The sequence below is a fragment of the Toxorhynchites rutilus genome, chromosome 2 (assembly GCF_029784135.1).
Source record: "Toxorhynchites rutilus septentrionalis strain SRP chromosome 2, ASM2978413v1, whole genome shotgun sequence".
Lineage (NCBI taxonomy): Eukaryota > Metazoa > Arthropoda > Insecta > Diptera > Culicidae > Toxorhynchites > Toxorhynchites rutilus.
In genome coordinates, this window is record NC_073745.1 from 221,187,167 (window position 1) to 221,212,784 (window position 25,618).

At 40.8% G+C, this 25,618-nt stretch overlaps 1 protein-coding gene across 9 annotated transcripts in view; it reads right to left on the bottom strand.

Annotated features, from left to right (window-relative positions):
- Positions 1-335: 335 nt before the first annotated feature.
- LOC129771630 (PR domain zinc finger protein 1) overlaps positions 336-25,618 on the bottom strand; it is a 131,984-nt gene continuing 106,701 nt past the window's right edge. For 7 of the 9 annotated variants that reach the window (XM_055775476.1, XM_055775478.1, XM_055775479.1 and 4 more), the window contains 5 exons: positions 24,869-25,090; positions 24,687-24,803; positions 17,588-17,626; positions 15,280-17,482; positions 336-15,215 (listed from right to left, as the gene is read on the bottom strand). In XM_055775476.1, the coding sequence (XP_055631451.1) occupies positions 14,710-15,215; positions 15,280-17,482; positions 17,588-17,626; positions 24,687-24,803; positions 24,869-25,081 (3,078 nt within the window). In that variant the 5' untranslated portion in view covers positions 25,082-25,090 and the 3' untranslated portion in view covers positions 336-14,709. Of the gene's footprint in view, positions 15,216-15,279; positions 17,483-17,587; positions 17,627-24,686; positions 24,804-24,868; positions 25,091-25,344; positions 25,607-25,618 lie in introns of those variants that run through there. The other 2 variants (XM_055775480.1, XM_055775484.1) reach the window with 2 other exon arrangements.

Below are 25,618 nucleotides of genomic sequence, written 5' to 3' on the forward strand. Positions count from 1 at the left end.
TATTCTTCCCTATGAACTAACCAGGAATGGTAGACACCAATTGATCAGTTCACAATCGGAAACGACACAACACACCAATTTATTAATTCGCAATTTTTGTGTGTTTTTTTTTTAAAGATGCGAATCGGTTCAAGGATAACATAAGGGAATTCGTACCAACAACCGTTATGTGATAGATTATAACGAGAATTTGAAGACCGAAGACATTTCAAAACGCATCCGCCAACTCAAGTGAGCTGGGCTGTAAAACTTGGAGCTTGGTGGACACAAAACAATATTTTATACATATTTGGGAGACGTTCGGATATTTTTTCCAGCAATTTGAAACCAATCAATTTCAATGATATTTTTCATATTTTTATAAAGAATTCGTCCATAGCTTTGCCGCTTCAATAGTTATTATCGTATTTTGTTTTAAACTGTTATTTTAAAGATTACTTGCTGTAGTTAGTATTCAAGTTTATACAAATTCAGTACTGTTTGGTTCCTACAAGCTAATGATGCTTCCTAGAATTATTATTCGCAGGTGTGTCTGTGTGTGTGTTGTTTACTGCATGATGTTATCTTATCGTAGTTTAGCATAAACTTCCAATACAAAAGTTTCCTATGTACACTGCTTCGCGCCTAATGGATTCAATAATTTTTCCTCCCTAAAAACCAGCAATTCCAATCTTTGTTTTTGTTCCTAAATCTGATGACTCATTTTTTTTTTGACAATGTTTGTTCGCCATAATTTGACAAAGACATTCAACTAAAAACTGCCACGCCAACGGTTAAAACTAATCAGAGCGTTCTTCAATTTGCGCTATTCCACTATGTTTAATCAGTCAATGCTCTTCTCTCACAGTAATTTTCTTACGAGCGATTACAAATTGTTTCTTGGTTTGGCTTTTATTACTAATATTTGCTGGACACAGAAATTAAATTAACGCTAACATTGATTGCAACTAGATTCCTTGATTTTGACAGCGCTTAGAAAAAACTTGCAAGCGTCCGGAAATTCAGTCCTCGTTTCCAACAAGCAAAAACACAACAGAGCGAAATTTTGTAAAATTGTCAACATGCTACTACTTTTCCTACGGCGCGGTTGCTACTCGATTGTTCCGAGTATTGTGTCGCTTTCAAATAAAACATTTGATTATTTTTTTTGTTCTGCAATTATTTTCGTTAGAAAACTTTTTATTTATTACACGTTTCTTTTTTGTTTCATCTCTCCAATGTACACAGTACACATTTTTTTCTTCTTCTTCTCCGCGGACTACAACATACAAACAAAACTAATAAGGATAACAGACATCACTTTTACGTATGAGCCTCGAAACTGCTGCGAAAAGAGCTACGTGAACAAAAAAAAAACGCAATAGGTTTCAACCAACGAAAATTCGGGTCGGGTCGCAGAAAGGTACAAACAAAACGGTGGGGTAAACATTCTTTTCGCTCCCTAGTCTGATTAGGCTTTGCACAGATTATTGCATCTCAATACACGACGTAAAAAATTAACAACGAACTGCTGATGCTCACGGAAGGCTCCGACCGTGGGTTTCATAAATCTTATCCCTTAGATGTGGTGTGTGGCCTTAAAACTATGGTTTTTGTGCTATTTTTTCTTTTTTTCTCTCTCTCTCTCTGTTTTTCCTGGTCACAATCGTTATACGATTTTTGTTTTTTGTTTTGTTTGAGATATCGTGGATTCGATAGGAGTCAAAAACTGAAGCTAAACTGCTACTTTGGAACTTGGAGCGGTCTACATCGTGTTTAGTCTGTTTTGGGTAGCAAATCTGAGTCAACTGGGTAAATTGTAGTTGTAGTATCATTGTTTATTTTTTGGATTCATTTTGGCCACCGTAAATTGTTCCTTCGGGTTTTTTTTTGTCATTCCTCTCTCAACTATCCGCTATTGTTTTTGCATCCACTGTTTTTTTTCTTCCACCCCTTTCTCCTTATTTCTGTTTATTTTAAAATATCTTCTTTTGTTGCAATCTTATTACGAGTGTTTTCATTAAATGTACTTGGTTATCCTTAAATCTGAGATAAAGAGTTAAACTTTTGTTCGAAAAACCTATAAATAATGTAGATTTTTCAAGTTCTTCCCTTGTTTCTGAAAAAGCACCGATCTTCAGCTAACTTTAAATGTTATATATATTATTCAGTTGTTTTGTTTTTTTTTGTTATTTGTTGTATCTGTTTACCACTGTTACTGTTTTCTTTCCTTTTTTCTTCTTTTTAGTATTAATAGTAATAACTTGTATCTGGATTCGCTCTCTCACAACTTTCAAAATGTACAAAAGCAGCAGGCTTCATCGCAAAGCGATGGAAGCGTGCCCCCCGATGAAGGAGTTTCCACTCCGCTGTTTAGCATTCGCTTCCGATGGAGTTATGCGTATCGTTTCGCTACTTTCTTCCATATGGACCATTTGAGAATTAAACTTTTGCGGACTTTGTAGTGGGCATGTTTGTAGAAGGTATTGTGATGTAATTGATGAAATGAATTGTTTTTTTTCCTTGGGTAATTGATGTTCTTATGCTGCCACAACATTACAATGTTTTGGAGACAATCTAGGACTGATATAACAAGTAAATAGACTATTCGTTTGGTAACTGGGCGAGAAATACATCCCAGTTATCGATATTCGCTTGCTAACTGGATCTACATGTAAAACGTCGAAAAAAAAGGGGAAATTCAAATAATTGTTTGATTTGCGTTGATCGTGAAAAAGGATAAATTGGGTAAAAATCGATTCGATAACTGAACTGAACTTTAACTGAACTGCTTTCTAACTGTCACACTCAATGCAAAACGACATGTATGATAAATAATTTGGGGAAATTATTTTTCTGTGAAGTTTTTTTATGCGAAAATAATGTCAATTTTCATAACCTTCCAAATTACCTTCGAATGTCCCTCAGGGCAAATCTTCAAATTGAATATGACATCAACTATTTACAAATTGCTGCTGTAACTGCCCAGTTAACGTTCGCCCAGTTATCGAACGATTACCGTATAGAACGGGGGTTGTCAGATTTTTTTTTATTGCAGAGGACTTTTTATGGCAAAACATTTTGACGGAGCACCTGAATTTTTCAATCAATAGAACAAATTTTATTTGCATTGCCATTTCCCAACAGGAAACAACTCAATTTCCGTTACGCATCTTAGTTACACGACATCTGACCCGGAGTAAACAAGATAAATCACTATATGCCCAGTGAAATTAAATTAAAGAATGTTTTTCTCAAGGAGGGTTTTCAAGTGGGAGCATTTGCTATAACTTCGCGGAGCACAAATTTCCCGCGGGCACCATTTGAAAACCCCTGGTATAGAATATGCATCTACAAAAAAAAAAAAAAATATTGGGTGTGAGACTATCACTCCCCTTCTTCCCAGAGGTTCGCGAGTATCACCGCTTTTGGGGTGTGTATTGAGAAACTTGTATTCGATAGTACTTTGTGTCAGCTGTCAAATGCTGAGTGTGACATATGTTTGAAATATAACCGACGAGTAATTTGATCGAATTGAAAATCAAAATCCTAATAAAAAGGAAATTTTACCAGAAACTTATCGTTTGTATGTGGATATTTACTGTAAGCATGTTCGATGGATCTGCCCGCGACGTAGTTAACATATAACAACGTACAAGAGTCCAATTATACGGTACTTGACAGGTTCGCGGGTTATAGATAGCCGAACGGCTTCTAGATACGAAGGTTAGGTATTATCACCCCCGAACAAGCAGTAGGAATGTAGGTGAGTGCGGTGGAACGCGCAGTGGGTTCTACACGATATTCATAAAATGCCATAATAGCTCCAATACTACTTTTGAGAGGAGAGTTGACGTCTTCACAAGCGCTTAGCCCACCTCGATGTGTCAAATCTCCAGGATGAGCAGTCCAAACAACATGGAAACGAATCAGAACATGTGACGCACTGACGCTTGCCCAACAGGATAAGCTGGCTCAACTAGCTAGGGAAGTAAGCCGCCTAAAGCTCTACATCGTGCGACTGAGCGAAGTTCGTTGTTTGAACAATGGAAAACATAAGACAACATTCGACCAAGCCCTGCCATACTTTGGCATTCGAAAGAAAGCGCACCCCATAACGAAGTCGTCAATCAGCGCTCTTGGGTTTCCCGGGAAGGAACAGAAAACCAAATTGACCACATTTGGATCATCCGAGAGTGAAGAATGAGCCTTCTTGATGTCCGCAATAAGAGTAGTGCCGACAATTCATCTGATCACCATCTCGTTATTACAATATCCGCAAGCTGGACAATCCAAGAGAAGTAGGACAGGGCTTACGCCGAGCAACTTGAATCCAGAGCCTGGGAATTACCAGTCAATAGAACGTGGACGAAGAACAATGGACAAGCTTTCAGAAAGGCTTTGTCACTACGAGTGATAGAACTCTCAGTAAGCTGCGAAGTGCGAGGAGGGGATGGATGAAACCAGGAGGATCGAACGGAGAGAGTCTCTATCCGGTATTGGGAAGGCGTGTGCCAGATCGGCTAAAGCAGCTAACCACCAACGATACGCCGAACTGAAGAAGACGATAAAACTGTTTATATACGGGACAAGAGAGCCTGGATAAACTCCCTAGTCGAGGAGGATGAAAGAGCTGTCGCCAATGGTGATATCCGATTGTTGTAGGACATTTCTCGCTGCTTTAATGATGTCAGGACAAATGCCAGAATGCCATAAAAAGACAGGTCAGTATTGACAGATTGTACATATCAGCTCAAGCGTTGAGCTGAACACTTCAATCAGCCCTTCCGTGTCTTAAAAGTGAAGTCGTTATCAAAAGCATGAACTTCAACAACGCGCGAGGAATCGATTACAATACTGCTGAGATGGTTAAAACTGATCCAGCATCATAAGAATATTATGTGGATCAACTCTCTAACGATATCTAGAAAACCGCAACTTTTCTGGCCGACTGTGACTTTAGTGAAAATTTCCAAGAAGGGAACCCTTACCGAATGTGGATCCATATGTAGAGCTAGTTTGGTGACCACCTCGAAGGCTCCGAGGCAGCAAGGCTCATGGTCAAAATCACAAACCCCAAGTAATTGGACAAAAATTTATAAATAATTCCTCCAGTTTCATGGTGTATGAGCAGCAGATTGAGAAGGCTGAAACTTTTCTATATCTTAGTAACCAGTTTACGCTAGATGGTGATCGAGACAGATAAAGTCGCACGGACCAGGAAAACTCGGTGTGCCATTGAAGGTCTCCGAAAAAAATGGTGCTCAAGCCAGATCTAATGGTCGGTAATCGTTGCCTGGGATAATCATCCGCGTTCGATGGCCAGACAATTCGATTTCTAACGCCGACCTCCACCGTCGGTGCCATCAAAAGTTGACTGAATTATCCATAAACCTGAAAGGACAACCAGCTATGACAGCATCGAAACTGAGTTCCCAAAATTCATCAGATTCTACCAAGCATATCCGAGGAGTACGTACACTTGGGAACTTTCTTTCTTGAACTTTCTTGAACGAACACGATGGTGAAACTCACAGACGAATTGACTGTTGCAAACAGGGCCCGAAATCTTCGAAGGTGAAAAAAAGACTCTACTCTTAGTAGCTACGCTTCGACTAGAACTGCTTCGGCAGTCGCCCACAACAAAAAGTGACTCGACTAGAAAATGAATTGACTAGCGTTGACTAGCGAGGATGACTGGTGAACTAGTCCAGTCAGTGGTTATTTTAACTGACTCGACTAATGCATTCAAATCTGTCTCTTCATTCAACTGACTTCAATCGACATTTCTACTCCCCTAGGAACGAAATTTATACCCGCGTACGCAATCTTATTTTTACGTTCATATAAGGAGGAACGAAAACATGATTTCTGATGCAAAAAAAAGTTACCCCATCAATGGACGGTTTATTGTCTACTCATCGTGAAACAAACCAACGAGCTTAGACAGTATGCTAGAAAGGTCCTCGCGTTAGTATTAGTAAATAGCGCACACACACACAATGCTCGCTATTTTATACGTGTGAGTAATTTTCGTGTACGATACAAAAGAATCTAGCTCACCTGTAGCGTATGTCAAACCACGTTGAACTCAAACATCGATGCATGCACAGGTACATGGGAGAGAGAAAGAGAGGAACGAATTCGTTTTGGGGAAATCCAGCCGTATGGCACCCGCCATGTTTTTGATGCCAACATCTCACACGTCAGAAGTATTTGTTTTCTTCAAAACAGCGATCCGCGTTGACGGCAGTGAGCTTCGTTTACTAGTTCAGGGGAGCGTCAAAGAACAGCTGGTTTTCAGTCGGAGTGAACGTTTTCAAAATTAAAATTATGAATGAAAATTAGCTTTCCCATCTCAAATTAGTATTCTGTTTAAATTAAAAACATTTTTGTATGCAGGTGGGGAAAAAGTCTCATACGAAAAATGTTTATGAAGACAACTTTATATTATAAAGAAAAAAATTAGCAACAATGTTGGAATTGTATGACCATATGGTTGAATGAAAGTCAGAAATACGTGTTTCTAATAATTAAATAACATAATGTGAAAATTTTCATTCAAATTTTAAAATTTGAAAACCGGCTTCGTGTCTTCTAATCTGGTAGAGATTACACTAACGATTTTGGGACCCAAATTATGACTCAAACTTGAAGTCGCCACCAGACGTCGACGTTATCGCGAATTACCAATTTACCACCATCTGACATATCGTGATGTCGATGATGAACTTTTACAGCAGAGGGATAGTGAAATAGGCGGTGACGGTAGGTAGAGTGAGATAGCGATAATCGTGTCATACATCTGGGGAAATCACTTCGAAATGTAATGAGGACAATTTGACTGGGAAGAATGAAATGATTTAGTCGAGTCGGTAGAGGGAGATAGCGACTAAACGCCCGACTGACTGTTTAGTCGTTTTGGCGGAGAATTTGCGTGAAGGTGCCGAAAGTCAATACTAACTGAATACGGATATAGTCAGTCAGATAGTCAGCTGACTATCCTCAGTTGACTATGACTATGCAGACCCCTGGTTGCAAACGGGAAAGATCTTAAAAGTTGTACGATGAATTCCACAAAATTTGGCCGACAGACACCAATAAAACCGGAAAAGTAATTGTGACATTATGCTTGCCAGGTACAAAAGAAAGTAATTTCTGTATTGAAGCGCGACTGGAAATGAAAAGTGGATATAAGTCAAGAATCCTAAGCGCAAAAGATTATTTTTTTGACCATGTTCAATCGGCTACATCCACCTCACGGCAAAACCGCAACAGAAAGAAGACACCGGAGCATCCAAAAATGCATCACAATGTGATTTTTCTTGATGACAATGCCCCGTCACACCGAGCAAGATTGGACAGGGAAACAGTTGGGATCAACTACCGCCTGCGCCTTTTTCGTCAGACTTGACCCCTTCCGTTACCATTTGTACATCAGTGCATCATCATAGATCTATTTATAGATACGTATGTGCTAAAATCGGTCAAGGACAAAGTGAAGTGAAATCTAGTAAGATCAATCCGGAAACCAGAGAAAGCTAAATCTCGAAATCCACCCATGCATCGATTGGTCAAAGATGACGCGATATTTGATAACGGAACGGATCAAAGTACTGCGAGATTAGCGCTCAAAACGATTGCCGTGTCAGTTGAAAAAGGAGCAGCCGATCTTCGTGTTCGCAGTTGATCCGGTATCCAATTCTCGAAAGGATAAGTATATTGCTCCCCTATAAACTAAGGATGTTCCACTGCATGCGAAAATTAAAAGTATATCATCAAATATCACACTAAATATGGAAGCAATCCTTTGTAGTAGTATTGGTAAAACCACGTGTAAAAATGGGGTAAAAGTGTTTGTGAGAAAGGAGTAATTTGTTTCGCTTGTTTTGATCTTTGTACGTAAATAGATCAATTCACTTATCAGACTGTGTGGCGCTTCGAGGACTCAAGTCTTAGAATACATTTGAAAAAACAACAATTCAATACTGAAATTAAATGTATGAACAATTGCAAAAAGAAATATATATATAGAAGCTGTATTTGCATATGAAGTAATATTCTGAGCGTAACATGAGCAAATTTATAACACAAGCGAATTAGGGCTCTTTTGTTATCAACAAGTTCTTCCGCACAGTAACTCGATATTGATAATTCCTCAATATTTTCCTTCGTTGATCGTATTGTTTTCACATACTCACGTTGGGGAGCCTTAACCCTTCTCTTCGTTGCCCGAGGAATTTTGATTGAATGTAATATTTTTCCGTTTACTATTTTTGAAAGCATGGGCAGACGTGGCAGTGTTCCGAGCTCTGCAATGCAATTTTCTTAACCAATGTTCAAGTTGAACGTAAAAATAATAATTGTATTGATATCAACACCATTTTATTTTATTGATTTTCATGACATGAAACGCTATGACTCAGGAATAACTTGTTATCGAGTGGTTTTTATATCCGTTTCAATGATGTTGTCTGGCATCAGAGTCGAAAAAAATAAAGATGTTGTCACCAATACAAACAAAACCATTGCGGAAAATCGAAAAATGAAGAGTTAACTTTCAGAGCACTAGCTCGAGTTTTACGACGTTTTTCACTATACATTGCGACGGCAGATGAAAATTGAATATTTGGCGAGTAGATTTTGGTTAATATTACTTAGTGGGAAGTGTGTGCAAACGATCATTTTCTTCACACTGTTTCGCAAAATTATTGATTTTCTGGCGAGGGGTAAGGGAGGGAGATGAAAGAAATGAGCGCCATTGTGGCAACCATTTGTGGCTAGCTTCCACCTTCACCTTAACACGAGAATATTGTTTTACAATAAGAGTGAACACCATGTCATATCTCTAAACGGATCCATACCTGGCTGAAGGAGAACATGTTATTTCAGCCAAAAGATGTTTGACCTCCAAGCAGTCCTGATTTGAGCCCTTTCGACAATTCAATGTGGATGTAGGTTGAGCCTAAGGGTTGTGTATACTCAACTCAAGTGTCGCTTCTTCGGAGGCTGCTATCGCCAAGACGTGAGCTTCAATACCAGAAGATTACACCCAAACTAGGGTTGACTGAAAACAATTCATCTTTGGTATAAATAATGCGTTTTTGTGTGCCGGAGGGTCAAATGCGCAAATAAGGAGCTGTTTGAAAAGCTTAAAAAAGGTTTGTATGTATGGGAGCAGACATCTCTTTTCCTTTTCTCATTTCATTTGGGATTGTGCCAGAAAAAAGTCCATGCGACGTCAATGGGGATCAAACCAAGGCCGGCTGGAATGCAAAGCTGTTTCACACGACCACGCTATCCATATAGCTACCAGTGCTGTTGCGCAAAGGCGTTATAATGTTACACCTCATTATAAAATGATATTGGAAAGTGTTTTCGAAGAGTGAAAAGGAGAACATAAGCTGCATGTATATATCTTTCTCGGTCTAGGCCGAGTATGTGGCAAAGTACGCGAAAAGTTTTATTGTGAGCTTATTTGCAATGTGAATCTTGATTCGCTCACTCATATTATCTTATATTGCCATATCAACAGTTCGGCTGAAAAGTTCATAAGGTTGACGTCTAGATGGCGACTCCATCTTGACTATCACGAAGCACCATCTTTCAATGGATACGTGTCAAAATGTGACAGCAATCGGTCGATTGTTTCGTGAGTTACAGCATTGAGATTGAAGCAACTTTTGTTATTGTGACAAAAAAAAATGGAAAAATCACAAATCAATGAAAACGATGGCAAAATTGCATGAATTGGGCTTCGAATTGCTTCCGCATCCACCGTATTCTCCAGATCTGGCCCCCAGTGACTATTTTCTGTTCGCAGACCTGAAGAGAATGCTCGCTGGCAAGAAATTTAAGACCGATGATGAAATGATTACCGAAACTGAGGGTTCAGCTTTGACAGATTATGCACGACTACGCGCTGTTGCTAATAAAACAAAATTTTTATGAGATGTAGCTACTCATAAATCAAATAATTCGACAGCACCTTTGAAAGGCTCATTTGTGACAACAAGTTATTCGCAATCGACTTATCCTTCATATTATCATATATAGACGAATGTTCACGAATTTCGGCAGATTTGGTTATTTTCCCATCTTTTTTAGTTTTTGTGCTCATTGAATATACATCACCATGAAGCCTAAATAGTTTTTAGGAAATCCCAGAATAAAGTGACGTTCAAAAACTAGTCCAAATTCGTTGGAAGCTGTTCCAGCCGGGGCTCTGGCAACCCTATCGCGTAGGCAGCATAAAACAGGACTAGCGCTCAGGGGGCTCACGTATTGTTTACTCTTTGGAGTCATATATGTTAATATTTGAATACGTTGGATAGTTTTCTTTGGCAAGTTATGTTTGGATACCCATCCGGAAACTTTCTTGACGATTTGTAATTAAAATCACTGCTACAGGAGCACTTCGTTTTTAATTTCAGGTTATGAGTTCTATGCTCGTGAGTTTCTATGCTGTCTACAGAAAGGCGGCCATCTTAGCAATCCCTTGGTTCTAACAGACAAATGATCAACAGAAAAGCTATCAGAAAAAAATGGGTGGGTTATAGCTATGATATAACCGCAAAATTGACGTGGGACTAGCTCAGCTTAGCAATCATTTGTTTGTATTGATTAAATTTTTGATTGAACTAAACAATTTCCCAATTCAATCGAATTTAATATATTTGCTTTGTGAGTAAAGAGTTTAAAGTAATGTCATGTAAGGTCAAAATTGTGATAGATTATGTTCTTCGTTACAAGTAAAGTTAATGACAGTCCTTTCACGTTTGGTATGATGCCTAGGACAGAATATGTGAACGGAAGAATTATCAAACGATTATTTTATTTTCCATTTTCCTCTGAACTTTGCATCTCTCATGTGCACGTACTTCTCGAACCGCGAATTTGCTTGATTTGAAGAACTTCAGGCACTCAGTACCAGAAATTCAGTGAGCAGAAAATATGAAGGCATATCCTTCACTGCAATCTTGAATAACCGAGCCAAAGCGTTGTATTCGTACCCGTTTTTGTAATCCGTGTTAGGAAAACACATTTCGGAGTGCAAAAAACATGCGGGTGAGGAAAGTACCCCTGCTTGCATGAATCAACAACTTCAACTTATACTTTTTATATTATAGAGCCTTTAAACTTGAAAGTTCATTGGCCTCTAATATCTGCTGACTGACTGATGACTGATAATGAATTAGAGAGGTTTTAAACTTTTCAGTTCATTCGCCTCTAATGTCTGCTAGATTTTCCCAGGTTCCTAAGTTGAGAAGACCGTGTTAAGGAAACATATTCTAGTCTGCACAAAGGCAAGCGAGTACAAAAGTACTCGCAGTTTGCATTTATTAGCAAAACCGATTTCCCCACGCTCCTTAGATTTAAAGTCTGTGTTAGGGAAACACATTTCAGTCGGAACAAAAATACCCCCGACCTGCATGAATTTGCAATGCCAATTCCCCCATACACCTTGGTTCTGAAATATGTGTTGGGAAAACACATTGCGGTCGGAACAAAAAATACCCTCGACTTGCATTAATTTGCAATACCAATTTCCCCATGCTCCATGGATTTGTTAGGGAAATACATTTCAGTCGGAACAAAAATACCCCCGACTTTCATGTGTTTGCAATGCCGATTTCTCCAACACTGCTTGGTTTTGAATTCTGTTTTAGGGAACACATTTCGGTGAGAACAAGAATCTCCATACTTCCATGTATTTGCAATGCCGATTCCCCAAGGCTGCTTGGTTATGATGGCTTTGTTGGGGAAACCGTAAATCGGGCCAATCAAAACGAGGTAGTTAGGGCGTTTAGAAAACACTTAACATTTTACAGTTATTCAATTGTTTATTTAATGAAAAATAACATTTTATTAATTGCGATAGATGCGTAGAAATATTCCCTATCAATTGATGCAAACATCTTTCCGATACAGTAAGAAATGTTCGAGTTATAAGTACTCGGAATCTTTCATTTTTTCTTGCATGTTCTGTGTTTATGTTTTCATTTGAACCACCCCCCCCCCCCTTTACTACGGTTAGACGTAGTCCCACGTCAAAAAAATACCAGAAGTTTTATGCAGCCACAACATTTCAAAAATTAAATCTTGAAAATGACGGATTTTGTGCATCGCATTAGGAAATTTTATAAAAATGACAGAGAAGGGATCACAAAGTGGTTTTTCTTGATAAAAACGCTCCTTCATACCGAGCAAAACCGGCCAGGGAAACAGTAGAACTCCTCGATTGCTATCAACTACCACAGATGGCTCATTCACCAGATTTGGCTGCATCCGATAAGAATTTATTTTCATCGATGGGAAACGCGCTCGCTGAGCAGCGAGAAAATGGATCGATGACTAGTTTGGCTCAAAACACAACGAATTTCTTCGGCGAGGTGCTGATAAATCACCTGAAAGATAGGAAAATTGTGCAGCTTCCATACGAAACGAGAAAAACGACAAATGAAGGCTTGGATAATTTAAAAAGTATCCGCGGTTATTTGTCACTAGATGGCGACATATAAGGGGCAACACTAATCCAATTGTGTCAAACTCACACGTACCTTGAAGATGACAATTCAGATTACTTGTTTAGTAAACAATGTTTGGTAATTCACCGATCGTGTCGGAAGATATACATATCGATTTGAAAATGAAAGAACATTTTTTGCTGCTAATTATTGACATGGTCGGCCATTCACTGGAAAAGTTGATGACATATTGTAACTGGTCGAGCAAAACCGGCATGCAAACAGAGTCAAGAGAAAGTCAACGCACAAAAACAGCGTTAGAAAAAAAAATTATGAGGTGAGCATCGCAAACCATCATTTCAAAGCCTGGATTGACGCCAAATAAGGTGATGCTGTGAATGTGATGAGAAGAAAGTCGTTCATTATGAGGTGTTACTGAAAGGTCCAACGATCAATTCAGAGCTCTACCGCTCACAACAGGACAGATTAAAAAACGATAAATTGATTCTTAGTAAAGCAGAATTTAATTCAAAATTTAACAAACATTTGCGGACTATTTTTGAATGACCCAAAATTGTATTCAATTATTTTGATTGAGCTCGCTTTTTCGTTGAAGATCACATTTTTTTATAAACGGAATCAATTACTAGTACTTCCGTGTGCTGCAATTTAACCTTGTTATTCAGTGCAGTATTGCCTCATTATGAGATAATCCTCTAGTAGAAATTACTTTCCAAACTCGTAATCTGTCTTGTAAGGGTGCTCATACACTGTTTGACTGAAGCCAAATATTTGACTCTTTTTGACAGATAAAATTTGGTCGACGTGTACTGATCAAATATATGCTACACAAAACACAACAAGCAAATATTCAATTTTTGGATGCCTCGAATACTTTTTTAGTCTGTTCTTCGAACCTGTCGGTACATGGTTAGGTTACCTTGAATATTTCAGTCGATTTTATCCATGTTCGGTGTTTGACATTGTTTAACACTGTTGAATATTTAAGAGTGGCAAACAAAATAGTGTTTGTACAAATATCAAATCAAACTTTATCTGTCAAAATATATCAAATATTTGACCTCCGGGCAAACAGTGTACGGCCACCTTAAGTAAAACATTTACTTCGGGAATCGATTCGAGATCTACCAGCTTGACAGACATCGAATGGTTCACTGCCAACACATTTCCGGTGGAAACGAGCTTTAACAGCAACTTGGACATTTGATTATCAATTTCGGTGCAGTTCGGGAAACCGCAAACCGATTATAAATTAATTCCAACACATTCCACCCATTACACACATCCAATTACGTTTTACACCCTACAGCCCGCATTCTCCTCTCTGAGCATTTCAATTCTACAATTACATACTATTAAAAAAAACAAAATATCTTAATTTTTTCCCATCTTATTTGCCAAATTTGTTTCAGTTTTTTGTTCTCGATTCCTCACTATTCGTATCGTATTTTTGCCTAGGTGTAATAAGGAAAAAAATATCAGTCTGTTGCTCGTGTAATAATGTTCACCGTTCTACCTCTCTCTCTCTCTCTAGTGAATCTCACTTTCGCAATTGTCCTAACATTCAACATTCAACACTCAACTCTAACAAGCGTCACATATCTACTAAGTCACTGTACACTCCAGTTCAACCCCGTTCTTCTATCCGTAAAAATTCAAACACAACGAAAATTGACAACACAAAAGCCCTAAATTGCCGACCTGCCAAATATACACATATGGTCCAATTTCGTATCGCCATTTTGTTACCGCCTATATTTACACGTGTGGCACCGAAAAATAGAAGCCAACAAAAACAAACAACTAGGGTCTGCCTGCGCTGTCAAAAAGCTTGTTCCTTCTACTTTTTCATGAAAAATGACAAGCTGCACTAGCGTTCGTATAATTAGTAGATTTTAAGAACACTTAAAAATAGTTTATCTCCCTTTCGCTGATTCACTTCTCTACCGTGATAATAGGTAAAAAATAAATATATAAATTTATAGTTCTCTTAAAAGCTAGCTGTGTGTGTTGTTTTACGTCTGTAACACCTTAAAACTAGTATTCACAGTTATTTAATCCTTAAATCTTACGCGCGAAAAAAGATCATTGTTTTGCAAGTAGGTTGTTACTCAACTTGTTTTGTTTGTGTGTGTCACTACCGCATTCAGCCGAGCACGCGAATTACACTGTCCTGTCGCCAGATGGTAGCACCATCTGGGAACTGGACTGGAGGTCCTCCCGGCGGACCATTGAGTTGAAGCTACGTACACTCGATGACCATCGGTTGGTTTGATTCGATCACGCTAGGCCTGTTGGTTGGATCGGGGCCAACCACAGCGGAGGGCTGCTGTGGGGCGTGATGGTGGTGATGGATCGGTGGCGGCGGAGGTGGTGTTTGCTGATGCGTCGGAGCACCCTGCGTCGAGAAGGGACTTCCGAGGTATTGCAAATGGGGTCCACCATTGATCACGTTGCCGTTCAGTACGCTGGGGTTGTTGTTGTTGTTATTACTCTGATGACTGGACGAAGGGTACTGGATCTTGCCCACTTTCTGTATAACCGGTTCCGGACCCAGATGACCCTGCATAAGATGGCTCGAATGCATTGGCGGTGGTGGACCCGTGTGAGGTTGTGGGGGCATACTGAGCATAGGAGGGGAACCATGGCCACTACCATGCCGAAGCTGAGGCTGGCCCATTCCTGCTGGGTGACTCATATGTTGCATATCATAGTAGTCCCTCTGGTCAGTCTCCGATTGGTCTTTATCTGTGAGAGAAGAAAATCGTCAAAAGATATAATATTACCGTTTTTTCTCTTACACGAAACATACCTATACACTCAGAGGTAGCGGCGGCAGCTAGGGCTAGTTCTTCCTCCAGATTATTTGGCTTGCAGCTGGTCGTCTTCCAGTGTGTTCGCAGACCCGAGGCGCTAATGTACTTCTTATCACAACCTTGGCACACGTACGGCCGGTCATTGGTGTGCAGTCGTTTGTGCAGCTTGAGGTGCACAAATTGGGTAAACTTCTGGGGACATAGGTCGCACGCGTACGGCTTCTGGCCGCTGTGTAGCCTCAGGTGGGTCTTCAGGTTGGACGTGGAGGAGAAGCGCTTCTTGCAGATATCACATTGGTGTGGTTTCTCGCCAGTGTGCACTAGATGGTGCTTTTGCAGGTGGGCAAGTTGAGTGAAGGATTTGGTACAAACGTTACACTTGAAGGGTCGCTCGCCGGAATGGGTGCGCAGGTGGACCTTAAGATTGGACAGCTGACCAAACGTCTTGCTGCATACGTTGCACTCGTAATGCATCTTCCCATCTCGTTTACGCAGCGGATATGGCAGGCTTCGGTAGCCCCGGGAGCCGGGACTTCCGGGACTCATTGGGCTGCCACATCGGGAGTACGACCCACCATCGGGACTAAGACTGCTGGGGGGTGAGCCTCGTCCAGGCGACATGTGCGTTAGCGGGGGAAGAGGTTGCATAAGGGGATGACCCAGTGGTAGCTGACCTTTGGGCTGCAGCTGTATGAACCCGCTAGGCGACTGGATTGTATGCGTTGTCAGTCTCTCGTAGTGACCACCGTTAAGCGGTGGCGAGTATGTCGAACTGGAAGCACTGTTGATGACGGTGCTACTCTGGGAGGGATAGATGGAGTAATCGTGCGTTGGGGGTTCGTATGGATGAGGTGAGTGCGGTCTGTACTCGGATTTGTAGACAATCGTTGGAGATTGAGATTCACGTTGCTCGACGCTGTGGTTCATCTTCGCTTCCTGTATCACCTGAAGCGCATTCTCACTGGATTCAACCGGATTCTGGGAGCTAGAGTCTGGACTACACACATTCCCATATCGTTGTGATTTTTTGTACGAATAGGCCATCTCTGTGGGTGAGGTTGGAGGTGGTGTAGCATTGGGCTGCCTCTGTAGAGGATCATCTACCTGAGGTCGGCTGCCGGTGAGTATTGTCTCGAGAATACTTGAGCTTGGAGGTGTGTACCGGATAAAGGTTGCAGGGGACGTGGAGGTCTCCGCTTCGTAGTATGTTTTGGTCAGAGGTACAACCGCTTCCGGTGAGGTATCCAACACAAGCACAGTGCTGGTTGCAGGTGTGACCTCCCGCGTAGAAGCCACTTCTTCCTCCTCTACGACCTCTTCTTTCTCAGCTTTAAAGTTCTTGTTGTTTTTGAACTCATACTTCAATGGCATCTTCATCTTCACCTTTCGGTACTCATTTTTATCACAAACTTCCATCTTCTGACTCACACTGGTTTCCTTCGGCGCGATTGCCTTTTTTGAGCAATCCAAAACGTAGTTGTGCTCACTCTCACTATCGCTGGAGTCCTCCGGTGGCGTAAATCCATCCTCATGATACCCATTGCTGTGGTATCCCTCGTCGGACCTCACCGAGCCATCGTTTGGCGTCAGCTGGTGCTCGTAGTGAGCTTCCTTCCCATTCTGGGAGATCGGTGAATCGGCATCCACCTCTTTTGCACTTTCCCGCAGGGGACTCTGCTCCTGGATCACAATCCTGATCGGGGACCGATCACGAACTTCAATTGAGCTTCTCGGTTCCCGCAGTACCGTCTGATGGATCTGGTGCTTGGACGGGACGACCACAGTCGTGACCGGTGTCGCTGCGGGAGGCGATGGACTCGGCGTCGGGGCATTTCGGATTGCAGGCAGGTACAGACCCATCACGTGTTTCACGTGACTGTAGGCAACCTCCGGTGGGACGGGTGCCTTCGTGATTGTGGCGTAGGTTTTCTTCAGCGTTTCCTCCCTACAGATCGAGTAGGTTGCCCGCTCCGGATCGATGTCGTATCCGAGCCGCTTTGCAAAGTCCCGACAGTACCACACCATCAGCTCTTCGTTGGGCATAATGTCCCGGATGGTGTAGAAGTAGATGTGCTCCTGGTGCTGGCAGGCAACCAGATTCATCACGGAAAAGCTATAGGCGGACGCGACATATCGCATCCAGTTGGACTGGGCCGGTTCCGAACCGTCCAGATAGTAAAAGTCACTGTCTTTGAAAATCTGCGAAATATTAGAAGGGGTGGAAAACCGATTCTTAGTTGTGGGGGAATACTCAGGGGCTGGGTGTTAAGGATAATGCTCGTTAGCAATAGCCAGGATAGATACCTTAATGTTCCCATAGGAGACATGTCGTAGCTCTTGCACCTTTTAGTAGTTTCCAAGTTGGCAGAATATGTACAGTGTTCGGAAGTAAAGTAGTTCATTTCAGAGAACAGAGTATATGAAAAAGAAAGAGAGAAAAAACAAATTATTATTAGTAAAAGCGTAATCCTGCACCGCAAGAAATGGGGTTAGATACAACACCGAATAAGTAACTGGGGAAAACATTATCGGGAATGACGCGCGGTTTCATCCGACGCAGACAACAATATCGCTTTGTTTTGTCGAGCCAAGCAAACGCGCCACACGCCATCCTTGACATCGCCACTTTGTGACGCAATTAAAAAGCGCTCGCAGGACTACATTATCACTATCGTGAGAAAACAAAGCGCAATGGAAAACTTTATCGCCGAGTGCGCGCCGTGTTGTGTTGGCTGGCATGCATCCTTGAACGTGGCAAGGAAGTTTGCCATCATCGGACCTGCATTGGACCAGGCTAGTAGTGGGGAGGAAGGAGTGACAAGAACGTGTGTATTCTTTGTGGCTCAATCGATAGATGGTAACCCAATTGAGCCACTCGATGGGGGTGGTGGTAACGAGAGCTCCGCTCGCTCTCTCTCTCTCAGGCACTCATTGTACTTTTGATTGTGATGCGAGGAACACGCGCTTCGCATTGAGAAAGGTCGTGATTTTGTGTGCGTCTTATGCAATTGGGCTTCCTTTTTCCGGGCTAGCGTATTCCTCATAGGGTGGCTTTGAGATTGAAATTGGGGGAGGGAAAGTTAAATTTTTTCACTTATGCCATGAAGGTTTTTTGCTCAGTTTTTATCACACAAATTATGGTTCAATCACCGTATAGGACCGAACAACATATCGTTAGAACATCTCCCGGGAAAAAAACGGTTTATACTCGAGTCTCATATATTTAAATCCTTTAAAAAAACGCAAACGCAAAAAACACATTGCGGATCGCTCACGAGTTTTCTCGTGTTTCGCGTTTCGTCTGTTACGGATGGATCACGAAATAACACGTGTTTTCTACACTTTCTACACTACACTTGCTTTTTTATCATTTAAAATCTGAGCAATCTCACAAATACACATACGATTTGTAACTATCACCCCTCTTCCCTCTTAGAGTGTCCACATAGTATATAGATAGCCTCTTATTGTAGCAAGTTTTCATTCGTTTCTTCAAAGGTGTAGATTTTACTTGACAGGGTGTCGACCTCACCCGCACTCCCATTTCTTGAATGGCATTAACGTTCCATGTGGAACTTTTGACGTCCCAACGTATGCATTAACTAGCGTCATTTATTAATACTTAGTTGAGATTTCTTAAGCCAAATAACACGCCTTGATTGTATTCCGAGGGGCAAGCTCTAGAATACGCGTGACCACAGTGCAAGTCGAAAGAAATTTCTTTGACGAAAAATCCCCCGGCCAGAACGGGAACCGAACCCGAACACCCGGCCTGATAATGTGAGACGCTAACCACTCGGCCACGGGTGCACTACAACTTCCGCACTCCCATTTATTTCACCTGGAAACTTCAATTTTTATACTCTATCAAAATTCGAGTTCTACTCATAAAATGATCAACAGGTAATGTAGAATGGTTCATGAATGGTTGAAGAAAGGTTCTCTAACGATTTGATGTCGAAGAAACACGGTAGATCTTGGAAATATGTGGGAATCCTTAGGGTATCGCTGTTTACCCTGATATCCCCTATGTGTTTGATAGATTTTTCACCGTTAGGATAATATTTGAGAGAATTATTCTGACGATAGTAACGAAAAGCATGGAGAGCGATCACGGATTGCCAAAAATGCAGTTCGTTTTCCGGAAAGGAATGTCTAAGATGCTTCTACTCAAACAGAAGCGGAGAGGAAATCGGTATCAACGGTAATCAGCGAGACACTCCAGAAAGAGTAAACGATGCCAACTGAGGCAATAGAAACGATCAGTAGTTCGATGAAAGGGGCAAAGCTCCAGATCCATACATCACAAAACTGAAGTGCTGTTAGTGAGCTACTGCAAATCTATACTGCGGGTAGAAGTCCTCATCGAAGAACATATCATTGTCTCGAGGTGTGGTGTACAGTATCTGGGAATGTTGATCGACGATCGTCTGAACTTCAATCATCACGTTGACTATATCTGAGGAATGGTGGCAAATGGAATTAACACAGCGAACTAAATCACGCCTAAATGGCTACTGTGCAAATGTGTACCATATGCAATGGTATAAACAGGAACAATCTAACGCCGAAAAAAAGGCAACTGTGCAATGTGCTAATTATAGATATGATAAACAAGTGACATGTACACGAATAAAATTCGGCTCTGTTTCAGCTAAAATGCTAATGAGCCTAAAATAAACAAAAGGGATAAAAAAAAATCCTGCCAAATAAACCTGGCAGCAGCAAGAGGCAATCGTATCTTCGTCAATATTAAGATACCATGGCTTAGACTGGTTGGTGGCGAGTCATAAGTGTATATGGGACCATCTCGTCGATGCTTGTTTGTGTTCTCGCCGGAATGATCCCCATGGGCATAACGACTCTAGCGGAGGACAGCGAGTTTTACAAGCGAAGGGAAACCAGAAGAACACGAAAAATGTTGAGAGCGGAGGCGGATGTCAAATGGCAGCAGGAAAGGGTTATGGCGGAGAACATCGAAGATAGACACACCAATTCATAACGGTTCTCCAGAACTGGATGGACAGAAAACAGGAAGAAGTGTGTTAGCCATCCATGCACCGAATCCCCTTGTCGGAGTTATTATGGACCAGGATGCTTGCGCGTGAAGCAACAGAAAAGTGTTTATGGCACATAGATAGAGACAGATGAAGAACTGAAGAATAGTCGAATGAAGTGGGAGATAGAAAGTATTTTAATTTTAGAAGAAAAGGGTCTATACGAGGCATTGAGTCGGAAACTATAATAGGGTGAAATCAAAAAGTTTCAGGAAGTTGAAGACATTAGTTGGATGAAAGTGGGTTAAAGGACTAAAGTGAAATAAATCAGTAATTATAATAGGAGCGTAAATGAAACAAATTTGTTAAATTTGGAATTAGTGGAAAGTTGAATTGATTGGTGATTTTTGAAAATGAAATTACTAAAATTCATTATTTTAGGAGCTAGATCCTTTTGAATAATTTAAGTTGAAACATAGTTTGATTTTCTGGTTCTTAGACAAAAAAAATGTGAGCATTTAATATGTACTTAATTTGTTGTTTTTTATTATAACCGTTTGAAATAAAACTATTTACAGTTTTGAGCTGTTACAAACAAAACTGCTGCGAAAATTCCAAACCGCAAATCCGAACAAAGTGAACCATTATAAAACTCAGTTCCTGTCAGATTATGGCTGCTTCAGAGAATATCTCTCCGTTAGAAAGTATCTTCCCGTCTCTGCCCGAAATGTGATGTTGAACATGACCGTGTAGAATACGTGGAGAGAAGAGCAGCGCACGAACAACGGTAGTGATAGGCGTAATTTGAAGAGGTGCAAGATCACAGCTGCCCCCGCCCAGATAGGTTCTAAGCGGAGTTCCAGAGTGTTGAGATGAGGATAGACTGGCTACCCGATGAATGAAAAAAGATTATATCAAATAAAGTCAAGAGGTTGAACTTTACTGATCGATGATGTTTATTTGAGACTGACTGTTCTTAACATTTCGTGCCCTATTTATATGGTCGGTTGAATTACTATTAATTCTTTGGTCGTGTTCCTTCTCGAATGTTTGCTATAAAAAATACGCTTTGTATAGCGGATTCATTTCCATGCGTTCCCTATACCGTGACGATTGGGATGTTATTGTTTACATGATTGTTCAGATGTTGTTCTGTTATGTTGTTTTTTTTGTGTTTTGTGAGCTGCTATAGGTAAGTATGTACAGCACAATTGTGTGCACTTTAATTAAAATATAATTATCGTTGAAAATTATTTCCAGGTATCCGTCGGCAATGAAAAGGTAAGTGACAATTAGTATTCATCTGGATAGATAATTAATAATTGTGTTTGCTTTCAGGTACGGCATTATGCTTGTTTTGTGTTTTTTATAGTGATTAAGGGTTTTTTGTACTGTCTTAGGATGAATAAAGTGTCGAAAAATAAATATGTGTTATCTTTTTATGCGTTCGGACTGGGCTGTAACAACAGCCTCCAAGACTTATGATATCACGGTCACACAAGCATTCAGAAGTTAAAAGTTGGCCTTTTAGGCAGTTTGAAAACATTTGAAGTTGACTCTCAAGATTATGGAAGGCTATTGTCTGCTCGCTGGCTGAAGCGAGACTGAATTGTCAATGCTTACACCGAGTTTGCTTTATTAATATTCTCAGAATGCGATCTGAAGCAAACCGTTTCGAGTGTCCGTTCCTCATGGTCACAGAACAGATGCTAACGGTTTGCCGTAGCGAAAGCAGAATATATTACACAATTTTTGACTTTAAAATCGTAGTATATCAGACGAATCTTCAAACCATCCAAATCTGTTTGTAGTTAAAAGAGTTATTAACATGAAAACTATTTCATAAAACAGGAAGTGGGTTATATCTATGGTATAACCGCAAGGGTGACGTAGGACTATCGTTGATTTAGAGATCATTTGTTTGAAGTTGAATCTGAATTAATTCTGAATGAATGAATATTTAGGGGACTTCGAAAACGAGAGCGTTACGTTGGAGGCACAAGGTTTTATGCATCCAATATTGGATACGGAAATATCCTACTGATGGGGAAGAATAATCTTCAGAAGCTATCCTGTTAATTGCGATTGATTGAAAAATCACAAAACCAAATGTATTTGGTCACAGTGTTACATGGATAGAAAACATTCAAATAAACTCTTTCACATGAATGTATTTTTAAATTCCCAGAGGAACTGGCAGATTATTTTCAGTAACGATTAGATATTTCCACATTTTCCTCGATACTGGAAGCCCACCAGTGGTTAATACTAACTCGATAACCACCTGTTAATAATACTTGATTGAAAAATATTTGGTCACAGTGTTACATGGATAGAAAACATTAAAATAAACTCTTTCTCATGAATGTATTTTTAAATTCCCAGAGGAACTAGCAGATTGTTTTCCGGAGCTTTCTCGATGCTGAATGGCATCCAAACGGAAAGAATTCCGTGCGTGTATGTGTGTGTGTAGCGGCTGCTTCGATGGTCACCTTCTCTTCTCCTGAAGGATCGGCTTCTCTGTGCTCCCTCACAGTTTCAAACAAACTGCTTGCGTTTCAGGGCAGATATCTCGATCCTTCGCCGTCCAGCACCCTCAGCAACGATGTTGTCTTGTCGATGTCCTCACGAAAAATGAATGCGTCTCACTACCAGAATATCGCTTAAGTATGCTTTTTGTGCGTGATTGAATCGAGAGAAGGCGTGGTTTACAATGGCAATTTGAAAGGCAAACTAGAGGGGAATGAACTCTCTGAACTCGGAACTTTCGGCGACTGAGCAATAATCGATTGCGGGCGCATACAATATTGGATACGGAAATATCCTAATGATGGGGAAGAATAATCTTCAGAAGCTATCCTGTTAATTGCGATTGATTGAAAAATCACAAAACCAAATGTATTTGGTCACAGTGTTACATGGATAGAAAACATTAAAATAAACTCTTTCACATGAATGTATTTTTAAATTCCCAGAGGAACTGGCAGATTATTTTCAGTAACGATTAGATATTTCCACATTTTCCTCGATACTGGAAACCCACCAGTGGTTAATGCTAACTCGATAACCATCTGTTAATAGCACTTGATTGAAACATATTTGGTCACAGTGTTACATGGATAGAAAACATTCAAATAAACTCTTTCACATGAATGTATTTTTAAATTCCCAGAGGAACTGGCAGATTATTTTCCGGATCTTTCTCGATGCTGAATGGCATCCAAACGGAAAGAATTCCGCGCGTGTATGTATGTGTGTGTAGCGGCTGCTTCAAGATCTTCCCGGGGAACCGTTTGTGGCATCACTATCCTCCTGATGGATTCATGTCTGGCCTAAGGTGCACAAACAGGTTCTTGGTGACACCGTTCATTCGCGCTTTCATGATAAACGAAGAGCTTCACCACAACAGCGACAACATGCTCCAATCGCTGTTCAATTAGAACTGAGTGGATTTCCGAGCGGCACTCGCTGATATACCGATTAGTGATTTCAGTAGCCTGTTTTGAAAGCAATTTTAAGACTATTGAAACAAGTTTTTGGATCAGAAAGTAACAAGTATAGAACGCGTAGACATTTTATCTTTCGAATGAAGTGTTTATCATACCATTTCGTTCAGTTGTTTAGGAGCTATTAACGCTCAAAATCTCGGTCTCCGGCGTAACGCTTTCGTTTTCGAAACTTTGATTTTACACCCCGGTATAGAAATGAAAGACGTAGTCCTACGTCAAAAACGTGACATGTTGACTCATTTGACAGACGTCACGTCAAAAAATAATGAAAGAGTAATTTTCAGTACATCTAAGATTGTAAGGTCAGTCATAAGCGGACAAGTGCAGATCAAAACCAACTTTATCCTTCCTTGGAGCGCATAGAACAGAAGATTACTGTTATACATAGGGGAGGGTTGGTTTGGGTACAACATGCCCTATATAAGGGGTGGAACAATCAAAATTTGGTCATCTTCAATTTGACGTATTTCTTTTGAGTGCGCGAAATTAGACTACAAAACTTCTACAACATTGGGTTGATTAAATTTTGCTCGTTCCATTCCTGAAGAACTAATTATTATGCTTTTCACATTCATTAAAAATCTAATTAACAAATTTATTTCAAAATTATATAATTATATAATTGAAATAGTTAGCTTAGAAAAGGTTCATAGGCATAGAAAGTAGACGATTATGGTAAACTTCTACAACATTGAGTTTGACCATTAGTTTATGTTTCAGACCTATTTAGGGAAGTACAGTAACGAAGATTTTTACTTCGTTTCATTAAAAATCACGAAGTCGAATCATTCGTTACGGATCTAGTTGAGACATTTTGTAACAACTTTAGCGAGTGAAAGCAGCAATAACTAGTATTAGTAAGCATAGCATAGGCAAATAATTTTTGGTTCAACTCACCCTCCAAAAATACCGCCACAGCTGCTTGTCGCTGGGATGGCTTGGCGTCCGGACCCCCTCGAATGGGCCGAATCGGGTACCACGGGGTATCACACCCGTACTCCATACTCCTTCGGTCTGCGGGGGGAACAGAAAATAATGGTCAGAACGCCACTGCGAGCTCAATACCGGGCCATACTTACCGTTGCCGTAGGCGTCGACAGGACCAGCGAGGGCTTCAGCGTCAAACTCCGGGGCAGAGTTTTCTCCGCCCGGTTCGGAACGCCCTTCTCGCAGGGCACATCCGGCACAATGTAGACGGCCAGCCGCTCAAAGTCCTCTTCTCGCATACGCGTCACATCGTAGTCCTGCTGCACGTTCGGCGTCACGCTCCGGGGTGGTTGCGTTCCGGCCATGGTGTTTAGCTGCGGATGGGAGAGCAGGGAGAATGTAACGGGTTAGAGAAGGGCTAACTTTTCCTTTGTTGTCTCAAGGTGAGTGCCGTGGAAATGTGAAGGGTGGAAAATCAAGGTCAGCTCCAGAGGGTTATGCAATCGTTCTATGTCGTCGTTTATTGCTAACAATGGCGCAGTTCATTTCCGTGCGCCTATATGACGATAGTGATGATGCTATGATGCACATACACACAGACCCCCTCCCTCAGAAGACCCAAACCAACCGATTCACAGCGAATTCATGTTCCGTTGTTTTCCAGCAGTCTGTTAAAAGGATAAAAGTTTCACTTTGCATGTTCGCAATCGTACTTTATCGATTATTGCGTTTCTTCACTCGTAACCCAACGAACAACTCCAGGAAACTGAGAAGCGTACATTCTGACCAGTGCCGACATAACACATTCACACATGTAAGCGCCGATGCATTTTCTGATATACACTTTTTCCTGTTCCGACGAATGAAAGTGAAATATCAAAGGTCATGTAATATCGCTTCCT